This window comes from Apium graveolens, chromosome 9, assembly GCF_009905375.1.
Source record: "Apium graveolens cultivar Ventura chromosome 9, ASM990537v1, whole genome shotgun sequence".
Classification (NCBI taxonomy): Eukaryota; Viridiplantae; Streptophyta; class Magnoliopsida; order Apiales; family Apiaceae; genus Apium; species Apium graveolens.
The window spans coordinates 69430008-69445368 of NC_133655.1; the positions used below are offsets into that span (position 1 = coordinate 69430008).

The window sequence follows — 15361 nt, forward strand, 5'->3', positions numbered from 1 at the left end:
TTTGATTATCTGACGGATTACTCTCATCATCCGTCGAGTCTACATCTGTTAGCAATCCTTCAACCAAATTGTATTCCAGCTTCTCCTTACTTTTTTTCCAGGATGCATCATAAAAGGACTCAATACCTTGAACTTTAGTGATTTGAGCATGAACATCTTTGGATGATTTCCATACTTTAATCACCTCTTGTTCTCGTTCAAGTTACTTCTTCAAAATCTCTTCTTTTTTCAAGGACTCAGTTAATTCATCCTTAGCAATCTTACATTATATTCTTAATTTTTCAAATTCAATAAACTGAAAATCTAACACATTATTCCTCTCACTTAAAAACAGATTGTTTTCTTTGATTTTAGCATTTTTCTTAGTGAGGGACTTAAGTGTAACGCGCAAATGATATAATTCTGTAGACATATCATTAATTGCATTATTACACTCAACTTTAGATAAATATGCTAGGTTAGTGGTGATTACTAGATTACTTGAAGAACTTGTCTCTGTTTCATCAAACTTGGCCATTAGGGCTAGATTGACATAGCTGACATCTTCATCTTCATCCAGACCATCTGCTGCCCGGTCATTTTCTTGTGTAATAAAAGCCCTCTCCTTTTGTTTGAGCAACTCAAAATACTTCTGTTTATAATCCACAGGCTCAAACTTCTTCTTGCTGGAATCTGACTTTCTACACTCACTGGCAAAATGCCCTGTCAAGCCACATTTGAAATATTTGAATTTTGATTTATCCACCATATTTCTATTTGGCTTAGCTGCTCCAAATTTCTTCTTGAACTTAAGCTTCACAAATCTTCTGGAAAGAAATGAAAAATGTTCATAAATATCATCCATATCATCTTGGCTCAAAGAATCTTCATTATCAGCTACCAGCCCTATGCCTTTGTTTTCACAGACCTTAGAAGTAGACTCAACAGCTTCTACCTTCACCTCTTTCTCTTTCTCCAACTCAGCAACCAGTGCTATGGATCCTCCTTTCTTCCTTCTTTCTCCATCCTCTCATCTTGCTCTATTTCAAGCTCATAAGTTTTCAGGATGCCATACAGTCTCTCCAAAGTAAACTCCTTATAATCTTGAGAGTTTCTCAATGAGACTGTCATTGGTTTCCATTCCTTTCGAAAGAGATCTAAGGAACTTGAGATTGGAGTCTTTTGTCTGATAGACTCTTCCATGCAACTTTAGAGCATTTAGCAGTTTTTGAAATCTACTAAAAATGTTAGTGAGAGACTCACAATCTTCACAATGAAATTGCTTATATTGCTGAATTAGCAGCTACATCTTATTCTCCCTTAATTGCTCAGTACCATCACATATAATCTGAATTGTGTCCCAAACCTCCTTGGTTGTTTTGCAGTTAATGATGTTATCAAACATATCACCATCAACTCCATTAAATAATATATTCATGGCCTTCTTGTCTTTCCTGACTTGCTCAATATCAGGATCTGACCATTCATTCCTAGGCTTGGGAACAGATGGTTCATTGCCTGTTGCAGCTCTCATAGGAACATGAGGACCTCTCTCTGTGCAATCCACATAGGCCTCATCTTGAGAAAGAAGATGTAGTTGCATCTTCACCTTCCAGTGGTGATAATTGTCTTTGTCCAGAAATGAAATTTTGACTCCAACATCCTTCTTGTTCATCTTGCTGTTTTGTTGTGACCTTTAAACTCTTTGTACTTCAAGAGCTTGCTCTGATACCAAATGTTATTCCCTAACAATACAACAAGAATTACAGAAGGGGGGGTTGAATGTAATTCTGGCTTCTTTTTGAGATTTAAGAAAAATGGTTCTAACTCAATAATATATATGTGTTGGATTTGCAAAGTGCGAAATGAAAGAATTATATAAATCAAAACACAAGTAATAAAAACACAAGTCTTTAAAACTTTATGGTGGATTTGAATGTATCTACTAGATATATATATATATATATATATATATATATATATATATATATATATATCGAGAGAACCCTGTGAAACTCGAATAGGTGACAAGTGAATAGGTCATAGTAAATCCGCTACGAACCCATGATCACGATTAGCCCATGATAGAACTCATTGTCACCATGGATTCATATGAAAACATGATAATAACACGACAATATAAACTAATAAAAATACTTATTAAAACCAGAGTACGTCACAAGAGTATTAAGGTTCAAAGTAAAGAAAACTAGCATCCACTGTTACAACGAATAAAAGAATCACAAGATAACGTATGCTTCCTCTTCTTCGTTGCGGTGTGCTAAAACGGTCTTCTTAATCTTCTCTCCTTGCTCCTTGCTTGATTGATACTTATTCCTTATTGCTTGTTATTGTGAAACGTCTCCCAGGATTGCTTATATAAGAATCCACAAGAAACAGCGTCGTCAGAAGCCCACTAGAAGTCTAATTAGAAAATCCATAATTAATTATTCCAACCCCAAGCGGCCGCCCCAGGTCCCAAGCGGGCGCCTGCACCTCCAGGCGGTTGCCCCACATCCCAGGCGGTCGCTTGGACAGCTTCTGGAAAATTCCAATTTCTGGTCCTGATTTTGCTGATTTCTTCACACAACTCCCCGCAACTGATTTTAAGTACTTCCCTAGGCTTATTTTAATGAAATCCCCCTAATCGCAAGTTATACCCTGAAATGCAAAAACACTAGAAAAACACATCAAATACACAAAATACTTGATTTTAAGACATCAATTCAAGCCATTATAAGACGTTCTAAGTGGTATAAAATGCCACTCATCAATGTTTCTCTGAGAAATATATTTTTGCTTAGTCTATTGTTGTTGTAGTTTTTGTTCTACTTGCTACACTTGGTTTATATATCACCAAGTTTACATAGAGAAATACAAGATAATAAATCAAAACCTATCAAGTCTAACTCTATGCTGCTTCACTACTCTATTCCAGCATCTTTGAAAATCTTCATAACTTGCATGGAAATGGTAATGCTTCTTTGTTCTCAAAACCTTGCTAAACAGACTGCCACATTCCTTTTTCAAACACTCGATGTATATGAATGTGTTGTCACTGTCAACATCTATTTAAATTGATCATCCATCTGGTACATGCTTGTCATCCGTCGGGTAGCCTTGTTGATCATCCGCCGGGTAGCTTTGTTGATCATCCATCGGATAGCCTTTTATCACTTGATTCCATTTCATTTATGCATAATTACAAGACATCTTATATTTACATTTAATCAACCTATTCTGCACATCTACTAGCAGTCTACATGATTCATAAGCTACTACAGAATTTATACAAAGTTGTTTGCAGAAATGTGCTACATGACTTATTGTTATACAAGCTACTCACCCGATGGATATCAATTAGTCATCCGTCGGGACTATATTGAATCATCCGTCGGGACTATAATTGATCATCCGTCGGGTGCTACAAAATTCACTAAGTTAAATCTACTAAGGTGTTTTGTTTAGCTTATCATCAAGTACACAACATATTCCTAACATGACCTCCATCAATGGATGGTCCAAGCCTCACTCCATCATCATCTAGAAGATTATCCTCTAATTAAATCATGCAAAGAAATTAAGTATTACAGAATTCAAAACCTACTTTCATACATGATCAGCTTTAAGTGGCTAGTTTCAAAATGTTACTTTATCATCACAAAGTTACCCTATGATAACATAAAATTGTAGCACCAAATATTTGGTCAAGTTATTTTTTAACTTGTATGAATTTTAAATTATTATGTCACTATTGTTCACCAACATTATCTTTCAATTTTTCTTTTTTTTTAAGATTCAGTTTCATGATTATTTCTTTAGTATTTTTGTACAATGTTGTAGTTTATTAATAAAATTACTCATTATCTCCAAATGTGCTTAGTACAACAATTTTACGACATGATGGTTCCTTGTTACTCATTTTTTAAGAATGTAATTTCAATTATTAATCTTAAAATTCTTCTACTAATTTTGAAAAGAATAAAAAAATATATTTGTAATGTTATACAACTTAAAAATATCTCGGTTACACTTGAAATTACATGCCATAGAATTGTATCAATCCAAGGTAATATGTATTATTACTTGGGAAAACTTATTTTAAAACTCTTTTGCTATTTATTAAATAAATAAAACTCATTACAACCATTTTTTGAACATTTAAAGTTTCAGCTTATATTGCAGACGCTACCATTAAAGTTATATTTTTTGACAGTTAGATTAAAAGATTGACATCTAAATCTTTGAACAATGTAATTGAATTAATGTACATATAATACGATCATATATGTATATATATATATATTGTTTGTGTTAAATTTAAGTAACTCAATTATCATGTCATATATAATATATTTTTTTTGTTCAGGGCGGCTAGCCATACTCAAGAAGGCAAAGAATTACCACTTACATTTATACATTTATTGGATAATAAAAATTATCAAGTTCATAAATGTTTATTATATTCTATTATTTTTAGTACCACAATCCATTTTATTATACATGCACACTCACATATCTCTTTAAATTACATTTACTTAATGATTTGCTTAAAATTTTATAATTTTAAGAGTTATTTGCAAAATTCATCCCCCTGGTTTGGCCAAAATGCGTTTTTACCTATACTTTATATAACTGCACTTTGCATCCCCTAATTATTTTTGGCGCGACAAATTGCACCATTTTCATTAAATTTGTTAAAATTCTCAGGGGTATTTTAGGAAATTAAAATATTTAATTATAATTATATTATTATTAAAGTTTTTTGACCCTTTAAATGACAATTTTCAAAAATATTTAAAGAACTGAAGTTGTAGCATACGAAAAAACTTTTCAAAACAATAACATTCAAAAATTATCAAAAATTTTACGAATCCAAAATTAAATTAAATCTATACTTAATAAATTTATTAAAAAGAATTATAAAAAAATATTTCATTTTTGAACCTTTTTATTTCAGGAAGATCTTTTCATTCCCTACAACTTTCATTCTTCAATTTTTTTCAGAATGTATAATTTAGAGGGTTAAAAACCTTAAATAAAGATTTAAAAATAATTAAATATTTTAATCTCCTAAAATACCCCTGAAAATTTTAACAAAATTAACGAAAATGGTGCAATTTATCGCGCCAAAAATAGTTAGGGGATGAAAGTGCAGTTATGTAAAGTATAGGTAAAAAACGTATTTGGGTCAAATCATGGGAATGCATTTTATAAATAACTCATATTTTAATAATAAAAATGAATTAATTTTTTTCCCCGGTGCCTAGCACGGGCAAGGTACTAATTACATATACTATTTAACATTCAGAAAGAATTACATGTCATATAGTACTTAAGAAAAACAGTTTAATTTTCCTTGTACAACATCCCCCACATCTATAATTTTCTGGCTCTGTGCTGCCCATCAATGAAAATTGACGAATGGAAATCTTTGCATGCTAATACTAATGTATCACGCAATCTCGTTTCTTGGGCTTTTGTGTTAGAAGTTCAGGTTTATGATGATTTCCAGATTGCAGATAAACAGAAGATAAACAGAATGCAAGTAACCGAGATTCAAGCATTGCAGTTTGCTCAGATATTTCAGGAAGCTTTCTCAGGTTTAGATAAGGGTTAGGGTTTTATGTATATCTTGTTTGACTGGATAATTATCTCTCCAACTTATCTCAAACAAACCCTATCTTATAAGTCTAGTTTGAATTATTCAAATCCTATCTTTTACTTGATTTATCTTTTTCAAACAACTAACAGACTAGCTTCTCAAGTATTCATTCAAATATTTTCAAACAAACTTATCTTATCTATCTTATCCTTTGTTTGAAAATAAGTCTGTTAGAACATTGCCTATAAATACAACTCTTCATTTCAGATTTGCAACTAACACTTTCACGAGAATCTTTCATCATCTGAAATCATTTTCTTGATTTCATACCCGAGATATTCATATCCAGAAAAACAAGAAACCTAGTTTGAGTTGTAATCAATTTGTTTATTCTTGTACTTGTGTATTCATATCAACTTTGTGCCGGGTAGTGGCAAGCTTGATTTCAAAGTATAGCAAGGTAGCTAGAAGGCTAAGGAATAGCAGTGGGCTAGGTAGCAAGGTAGCTTGGGAAAGGGTTTCTTTCAGGTGCTATATTTGTAATCAAGGAAAAGACTGTAAGTTCTTTTATTAAAGTTGATATAATACATTCTCTATGCTAGTTGGCATGGGGACTTGGATGTAGGCCATAGACTAGGTGTAGGGGCCGAACCAAGTGAAAACTTCTGGTGTTTTTACTTTTCAGTTTTTAGCATTCTGCATTTTATTTCTGTTATTTATTTTCTGCAGTGTAATTGAGACTGTCCCATACCCTGTCTCATTTGTAAAGGGACTGTCCCATTTGCATAAGAGACTGTCCCATTTGCCTTGACAGTTAGAATATTATTTTATCTATCGAGCCATCAAATTTCATTTTGATGCTACTTGGTGGTTGGCGGAGATGGTGCAGGGGCCAGGCAGAGTTTCCCAACTCTGACAAAATTTGCATGATTGTTTGCGAGTTCTTGAACCCAATGGCACAAAGTCTAAGTCTGATCTTGACTGAGCTGTTAAAACTGCCGTAAAATTTTTAAGCTTGTTTTCTTCAGACGGTGAAGCTAAGAGCGAGATAAAAAGTATTGAGCATAGAAATTCAAAATGCCAATTGTAAATAAGTTAATGATTCCGGTGAATACTTGGGTCGTTAAATTTTGTCCAGAGTTAACTTCTTTTTATTAAAAGGGGTTTCTTAAGCATATATTTGACAAGCATATGCCAAGTATCTAATACTGTCTCCAAGTTAATATTTATCCCCTATTTTTTAGGTTGAGACAAAAAATGTGTGTGAATATTTAAATATTTGCAATCCATCAAAATTAAAAACACATAAATAATTTTAATATTTAGTATTCAGTCCGAATCATCTCCGTTGAAAGAAAATTATAGCTGTAATTAGATTTTAATGGAGCAAGAAAAAAAGCTTGTAAACTGAGTACTTGTCTACTTCAAGTAGAAGCAGCCTTGAGGATGACTAATGACTATGATCAACAAGCTTAAAACTTGGTTCAAGCTCATGACGAACTATTAGTAGAGATAAAATTGATAATCATACATTGGGAAATAGTAAAAATGAGTTACCGCAAGTATCAACTCATATTATACACTCACATAGAAATGAAAACTGAAAGTACTGCACAAGTCTAAAGTTCATTTATTGATATCACGAATTCATTCATGCTCTCGGTATGTGATCTTAGCTCAGAAGAAACAAAGATTTTCCAGACACCATACATCTAGATGGGGATGCTTAAGTACTTCAAACTGGAACCGGTTATCTGGCACCACTTCGGTCAACTGATGGGTCATAGGGAATCTTAAAGGATGCAATCTTCAACTGATGCTGATATGCATTTAGCCTATCCGGTCAGCTGACAGTGCAAGAAAATATCAGCATCACGAGTAGGCCTGTTGTAATTACGGTGGAAGTTGGTGAAAGAAAAAAAGACCAAGTATCTACCCTTTGGAGTTAATGAGAGGCTTCAAATGAGAGGCTTCAACCTCCGTCACTTCCTCCTGTACTGCTTCACATTTTGATACATACTCTGACATGTTCATGCAGGAGCTGTTCTTAGACATTTCAACTTCAGCATATATCCCTAGCTTAGCAGATGAAGGAGCCTCAGTTGTCTCTAGATTTCCCGAGAACTCACTAGGCCTATGAAAAAGCAAATGGGCAACAGTACGGTCAATTTGATTGGTATCAGTCTCTGATTCCGGTGTGATTGCAGCAGACCTGCAAGATGATGGATTTGTACTAAGATTCAGAAAATGTAGTTTGAACAAAATTGTTTATCTACGGAAAAATATTGATCAATGGTAGAATTCTAGTACTGCACAAACTCGTAATAACAAATATGTCAATATTCTAATGAAAAAAGTCAAGTTAGCAAACTATTCATGTTCGCCTAATCTATGCATGATTCATATATATAAACAAAAGTCACATCTGAGGTCAACCATATTTAAGGCACTAGATTTACCTTTCCGAATAAAAACGAGAAACAAAATGAGAGCTTTATCAGATTTTCTTAAATTTATTTTTTTCTGGAGGATTGCAGTTTGTATCTAACCTGCTAGCTGTATTTGATTCTTTTTCTGGAAGAAATTCAAGATAATTTTCACTTCTTTTCATAGTGCTGTTTGTATCTTTAGCGTATTGTCTTTGCATTGCACTTTGAGCCAATCTACATAAGCTATCTCGAATACAGAGTCTTAGTTGAACGTCTAACTGCGAAAAATATAGCTTTAGCAGTGAACTACAACAGAGTCATGATATGAAAGAGGTACAATATTTGCTAGTCCCCAATAGGCCAAAACTAACCTTTGCAACAACATCCTGAAGCCGACCAAGTATTTCATTCCCCGCTGAGCAGTCATCAGTTGCCATAGCCATTGTACCAGAATAATCCTGTTCCAATGGTGAGTTTGTATCAAGAGTCAAAATTGTACTTGTACCATTGTCAACTTCTAAGTTCCCTCCCATAGGCTGCATCTGATCCGTAATAGTATGATTCTGACAGATGGAATGTTCGGATTCAGAAGTTGGGTGACCAAACTGTTTCTGTTGTTTCTGGATTGCAAGCATAGCTCGCAGTTGTTGTCGCTGCCTCAACTTTTTTATTTTTTCCTGAGGAGTCATCGTCAAAGGGTTTGCTGGAGAACCTGGAGACTCATTAAATTAGTTGATTCACCAAGAGGAATTTCAAAACCAAAACAAAACTGTGACAAGATGGGTGTGACAAGATTGTAAATTTGCATACTTGGATGCCCAGAAGGAGAAAAAAGTGGAGTATTGACGTTATTGTATGGCTGGGATGCAATATCATGAACTTTCGCTTGCTGATTGATTCCCAGAAATGCATAAGACTGGCCAGTCTTTACATATTGGCCTCCAAGTTGCTTTAATTCGTTTTCTGATGAGAACCAGGTCTTGGAAAGATCCTGATATGGTCTAGCTTCACTTTCTTCTCCAGATCTTTTGCAAAGAAAGCAACTCGAGCAACACTATGATGTTCAAAGATAAAGACCAAAGACAAAAATTTTAGGAACATGGATAAGAAGATATTCGCAGATTCTTAGAGCACAAGCAAGAGAAGATTCAATATCTTATATCCATCCATTTACCTATCAGCATATATAAACAATAAAAGTTTCTATTTCAAGCACTGTGGCAAGTTTTATGCTATTGTGATGCATATACAAGTCCTTAATTTTTTGTAATTATCTTTTATTCTAAGAAAATCTTGCCAAGCATATGAATTTCTTTGATTATTACAAGTCTTAAGGTGTTCTGCACAAAACAAGTGGACTAAAACCTGCCCGTTAAATGTTGAACCTCTAAATTACTACATTTGTTAAATGAAACTGTACTTCTAAACCAAAATTCTTTGTATCAGTGATACTCTTGCACTGCCAGACATCCACCACATACAGACTGTAAATAAATTTATCAACCAAGCTCTACAATTTTAACAAAAACGTAAGGAATTCAATATTCAGTAGCAGAGCAATTATTTTGGTGAAAATCTGTGGGCTAATAGGAAATCTGATTTAGGAATCCTTCAAAATCCAGGTAATAATAATTACCTCGGCTGAAAATTCTGCTGGGACAGGGATATTTTGAGTATCGAGATTTGAATCAACTTGTAGAGTCTTGCTAATCATGTCGCTAGCTACCTGCAAGAATTGACAATCAGTAACTGCTGCTTTTATATATACTACACAAGTGTTAATATCTACTGTATCAATAACTACACAAGTGTTAGCTCACCCTAATATGAAAAAAGAAGTTAATATATAAATTTATTTATCTACTGTGTATACCTTGTCTTGCACAAGTAGATTATTCTTGAATTCTATATGTCTGAGGCGGTTCATGTTTCCAAGCCCATTTTGTGGAACACTTGTGAGATCACTCACATCATCGTATCTTGTGGCAAATGGCTGATCCTGGTCTAGCATGTCCTCTGTTTTACCACATTGCTCCGATATGCTTGGTACTCCAGACCCTAGAGTTGAAAACTCCATGGACAAGTAATCGCGCTTCTCTGGGCTACTAGAAAAGTGTTTGGAAGAGGACCATAGCGCATCAGCATTTCCAAGACTTGTACAGCTAAATTTGGTATCATCACTGCTGCAAAATATCACTTGTGCAGATATATGGTTAGATGGCCTCAATTAGGAACGAAGGATGTGGGGTTAAGATTAAGTATAACGTGTTAAAACTGAAAACATTACAATAATATCTAATTAGGATACGATAGTCCAAAATAAGACAACGGCAAGTGTCAAACCACCAATGGCCAAACAAATATAGTGTCAAACCACCAAAGTAGCATATTAATACTTATCAAAATTAAAATATATCTAGACCCTTGATTTGGGCATTGATTCTTCAGTGCAATACTTGAACATTTTAGAAAAAGAATGGTGCACAATTGAGATCTAAGATGTACAGAAATTTAAAAGTTTTCTAAAGTCTAAACTAACACTAGAACTGCAGAATATGTAAACTTACTCTAGTCTAAAAACCTAAGCTATTTACCTAAGTAAAGCGTGATTACGCACATGAGAGTATCAGCTCTATTACTGTAAATTTTCGTTCAAAACAGAATTTGAAGTGAATTGATCTAAATTTATCACGTTGATCTGAGAGTTGATCACACACACACACACCCACACCCACACACACACCCACCCACCCACACCCACACCCACACACACACACTCTATTATAAGTGTTGAATTCCTTTCTGATACAAGATATGGAGATTGTACATTACCTGAAAATTCTATCAAGATCTTCGAAGCTACCAATGTTATCCCAACCGTAGCCAATCAAATCACTGTCCTTGTCATCATTAGGAATTTGAAATATCCGAGTGCAATTATACAATTTAACTGGCACATCTGTTGAAAAACGATGCACAAATCAGATTTCTATACTTTTAATTGTGGAAATCATTCAATACAGACTATGTATAAAAAATATATTTATATCAAGTAAATTGCCAAGAGAGACAGTACCCATTGAGTCCTGACATGATTTCGACATAGTGGACAAGGACAAAGCATTCCCCGAGTCCACGCTGTGTCCACCAGCTGAAAGACCTTCATATTTATCACATGCAGATTTTTTCTCTTCTTCAACCCTCTTTAACTCATTTAGTGCAACAGACTCCTTTTTATATGGTTTCTCATTAGCAATGTCTTCATTCCAGCCCTTCTTTATTAGATCACCAGATACATCTAAACGTACTTCGCTTCCAGTAGGATATGGTACAATATGATCATCACTATCATTAGCTTCACCCCATAATATTTTTGCAAGCTATCAAACAGATTACACGGTGTCAGCATGACAGATTAAGGAGATATATGTGGGAGGAGACACGGAAAACCAGATGTAACAGGAAAAACAAAAGCAATTTAGTTCTAATATATGTAAATTGTTAATTGCAAATGATTACTATAGAAAGAGTATCCGCTTTACTGTAATTTTAAGACTAAATTGCAGTTTGATGGCCTGTAATTTAAATTTTTTTGCATGTTAGTGGTTAAAATAATAAATAACTAGCCAAAGTGATGGCTAAATTTATTTTTTTCATGCGTGGTAGTGGCTCCGAGTGTCTTTCGTGAAATCAGCCGTCAAAAATAACGTTTGGAAGGTAAAATAGTTAGAACACAGTTTCTTTTAGTTATTTTTTCATGGAACAAGTTTCTTTGCATCATGTGCTTCAGAATAAGTAAGGCTCCACAAGTCATTCAAGGACTTAACAAAAGACATGGAAGAGTTTTCTGTGCCTAATGTTTCCGACATAAAGTAAAGTTGTGTCATCCCAGTGCTATTTGAGAATGCAGAATGAGTTACAGTGAAAGTGGGTGGCAGTGATAAGAAATTAGGGTATTTAAACCCTAAACTTGATATCAATAGATAGAAGTTCTGAACCATGTAGTATATTGGTGCCTGAAAAACTTAAAATATACTAACAAAACAACTTTTCAAATGCACTGGATTGAATATTTAAACACATGACATTAGGTATAAGTTGTTATGATAACAATGTATCTGACATATCAGGTAACTACAGTTAATTTAATAGGATTCAATTATGGGATCAAGCAGTCTCCCAAGATCAGCTAGGAAAGTGGGGTTCAATGGAAAGCTTAGTAAAGAACAATCTTTTCAGGGCTCTATTTGGAAGTAGTAATGAAGGTCTTAAGTTGATTGCAAGAAAATGAGGCTACCAACTCTATTGTATGACTTCCTAGAGTTATTAAATACATTCTCATACTGTTACTTCTTCACTTACGTTACGTGACACTAAAACACTACAACTGGCTACTGAAAATTTAAAATACACTCCTCACTATGGATGTTCCAATTGTTGAGGGCTTACCAAAGGATTCACTAAATATGCATACAAAATTTATTATAGAATAGCTTGTAATATAAATAATCGACATAGCAAAGACAAAGAATATAAATAAAATTCTTTAAGTTCCACTACTTTAACATCATTTTTTTTGTAAAAATGCATTTCTACGCAACTCCAAAATTTACGCCATTTCAGTATGATACCAATAACTACACCAAATTATACAATTTACTCTGTGCTAAATTTGTAAGCTAGATTAGTTTTGTATTGGAACTTAGGACGGCATGCATGGAAACATAAATTTTTTTTAAACAAAAAATATATCAACACATAGCATATACAACAATGAAGCACATATTAAAGAACAGAATAGATAGTGTAATATTTACCTCTTGGTCATTCCAATCAAACATTTCTCAGGAAGTGTCAATTAATAACCAAAACATATCCAATCTTCACATACCAAACACCCCTTCAAGCTTTCAAAATTCAAACTCAAAGCACAGTTGTGTTGTGTTTATTAGTTCTTGTTCAACTCTGCAAGGAATTCAACAAGTAGAGAGAGAAAATGTAGAGAGAGAGGGAGAGAAATAAAGTACACGTGGCTGGTTGAAATTTAGTGAAAGTGGAAATGTTAACATGTGGGTGTACTATGTGTATCTAATTTGTGGCTATATATGATTTGTTATCTTTTGCTGGGACCTCATTTGCTAGCTGTTTACATTTTGATCTTGCCTTTCGAGCTTTTTTATCTGTGGTTAGGCTTGTCTCTTGGGTCCAGTGGGAGGTACTTATTCTAGGCATGGATTTTCATAATTTGACTTTGGGCCCAACTTGGTTTGTAGTTTTATGACTTTACGTTACTTTTTATTTTAGTTATATTCCCGTTCAATGCACGATTGTTTTAAAAAAAATTATTTTATTTTATTTATTTTAACTTTTTATTAATTAAAATTTTTTTGCGTTTAAATAAGTGTACTTGTGTGATTCACGGTTATTTAAATATTATAGATAGTCTAGACATAAAAGAAAACCCATAATTAACTATAAACCCGTTATATTAATCAAATTCAAGTAATTATATTTAGTTTGTTTTTAAATTTTATTTTAGTCGGGATTGAATATTATTTTGTTTTAGCTCGAATGAGTATTATATACTCCCTCAGTCCCACTAGATTGTTTATGTTACTTTTCGGCACGCTTTTCAATGCTCGTTTTAAGTATACTTCCATAATATATTTTCTTTTAAAAAAAATTCTGAAAAAAAGTTTCATGTTTAAACTTTTATTCAGAAATTATTTTTTTAAAAACATTATGAAACTATACTTTATTGAAGTCTCGAAATACGTGCAACCAGTGTACGTAAACAACTCACCGGGACAGGGGGAGTATTATTTTGTTTTTGTCCGATGTCATTATATTGATCAACAAATTATATTTTAATTCTAGTTTTGATTTAGTCCATAGTATTTATTATTTTATATTAGAGCGCTACAGCAAATCGAATTAACTATATTTACTTTTTTTAGCCTGTAATAGTATAATTTTCTTTAATTAAGGATGGATAATGTATTTATTTTTCTTTTATTATGGGACCATTATACGTAAATGATATGGATAGAAAATATATCCTAAATACACATTAAATGTCGCATTAATTACATCCGAAATTCTGTCCCAAAGCCCAATACTCAGGCCGGTTTAGGCTCATAACAGACTAGAGACGACCCAAGCGTTCAAGGCCCCAGGTCCGCGAACATGAGCTGTTCACGGACTGGGGCCAATACTGCTAGAAGAGCATAAACAAGGAAGGAGTACTAATTACCATTTAAGTAGGAGACTTGTCCACCAAGTCTCCCAACACAAGTCTAACCCTAAACTCATCTCTATATAAATGGCTCTACCCCTCAACTCAGAAATACGTTTTTGGCTTGATTCTCTACAATACAGAGATACATAGGCACCTTGCGAGGACAGACAGTCCCTACCGCGAGAGCAACAATTAATCGTAGCTCACAAACCCTAACATTAATTACTAACGCACCCTAATTTTTATTCCATAACATTTGGCCCCGATTGTGGGAAAACAACAAGAACCATGGTACTCACACGGAGCAGAAACAACAGTGGAGCTGATGGTCCTATCTCATCACAGACAATCTCCTCAATAGTGGAGATACCCCCGCACCAACCTATGCCACCACCCAATGTGGAGGAACCCCTATAGGGGCATTTGAGGCTCAACCTCAAGGGACGAAACCCCCACTCTAAGATCCGCCACAAGGGACGAATCTCGCGGCTCCTCACGGGACGAATCCTCAATTTCAGAAACTACATGCAACAGTGAACCCTCAATCCATTGGGTCTCCAAGATCGTGATCATCAACCCACCTTACGGGATACATCTATACCCCGAGGGTGGAGGAAGTAGACAGTCTAATCGAAGTGAAGGACAAGGGAGGATGCCCCAATATATCTGTGGCTTGGCTCCCATTCCTGAGAATCGAGAGTTCTCTGGACCCTACTCTGCTAGAGACTCTGAGTCATCGGACGATGAAGTCGCTTCAAGAAGGAGGCGTTCTGATAAGGAGCCAAATGCCTTGTGGTTACCAACAACTCAAGAGCACTCAAGAGACGATTTCCCAAGATATACAAGAGCGGATCAGGGCTCATTAAGCCGAGATCCAAAGGCTGAAACGTGACCTGGAGATGCACTTGACCCCGACACCTCCGCCTGCAGCGATGCAAAGAGATTTTTCTCCTGTCATAGACCTGGAAAGTCCAACATTAAGAAGGGCTGCAGCCCCAAGGGCTAATCCAAGTGATCTGATGCATGTTAGGTCCAAAAGGTACATATAGAGGGGGGTGAATGTATGTTTTTTGATTTTATCAATTTAATGCAGCGGAATATCAAAAGTAA

At 34.5% G+C, this 15361-nt stretch overlaps 1 protein-coding gene across 2 annotated transcripts; it reads right to left on the bottom strand.

The window, feature by feature from the left end:
• Window positions 1-7091: 7091 nt before the first annotated feature.
• Window positions 7092-13077, bottom strand: LOC141683143 (protein LNK2-like). 2 transcript variants are annotated; one of them, XM_074487836.1, is made up of 10 exons: window positions 12831-13077; window positions 11090-11393; window positions 10846-10972; window positions 9887-10196; window positions 9650-9739; window positions 8824-9067; window positions 8385-8725; window positions 8134-8291; window positions 7521-7796; window positions 7092-7431 (listed from the first exon to the last, which is right to left on the bottom strand). In XM_074487836.1, the coding sequence occupies exons 1-10, from the start codon at window positions 12852-12854 to the stop codon at window positions 7428-7430; spliced, it is 1878 nt and encodes a 625-aa protein (XP_074343937.1). In that variant the 5' UTR covers window positions 12855-13077; the 3' UTR covers window positions 7092-7427. The 2 variants fall into 2 exon arrangements, with proteins under 2 accessions (XP_074343937.1, XP_074343938.1); XM_074487837.1 differs by having other exon boundaries at window positions 7092-7796; window positions 9887-10193; window positions 12831-13076.
• Window positions 13078-15361: the final 2284 nt, after the last annotated feature.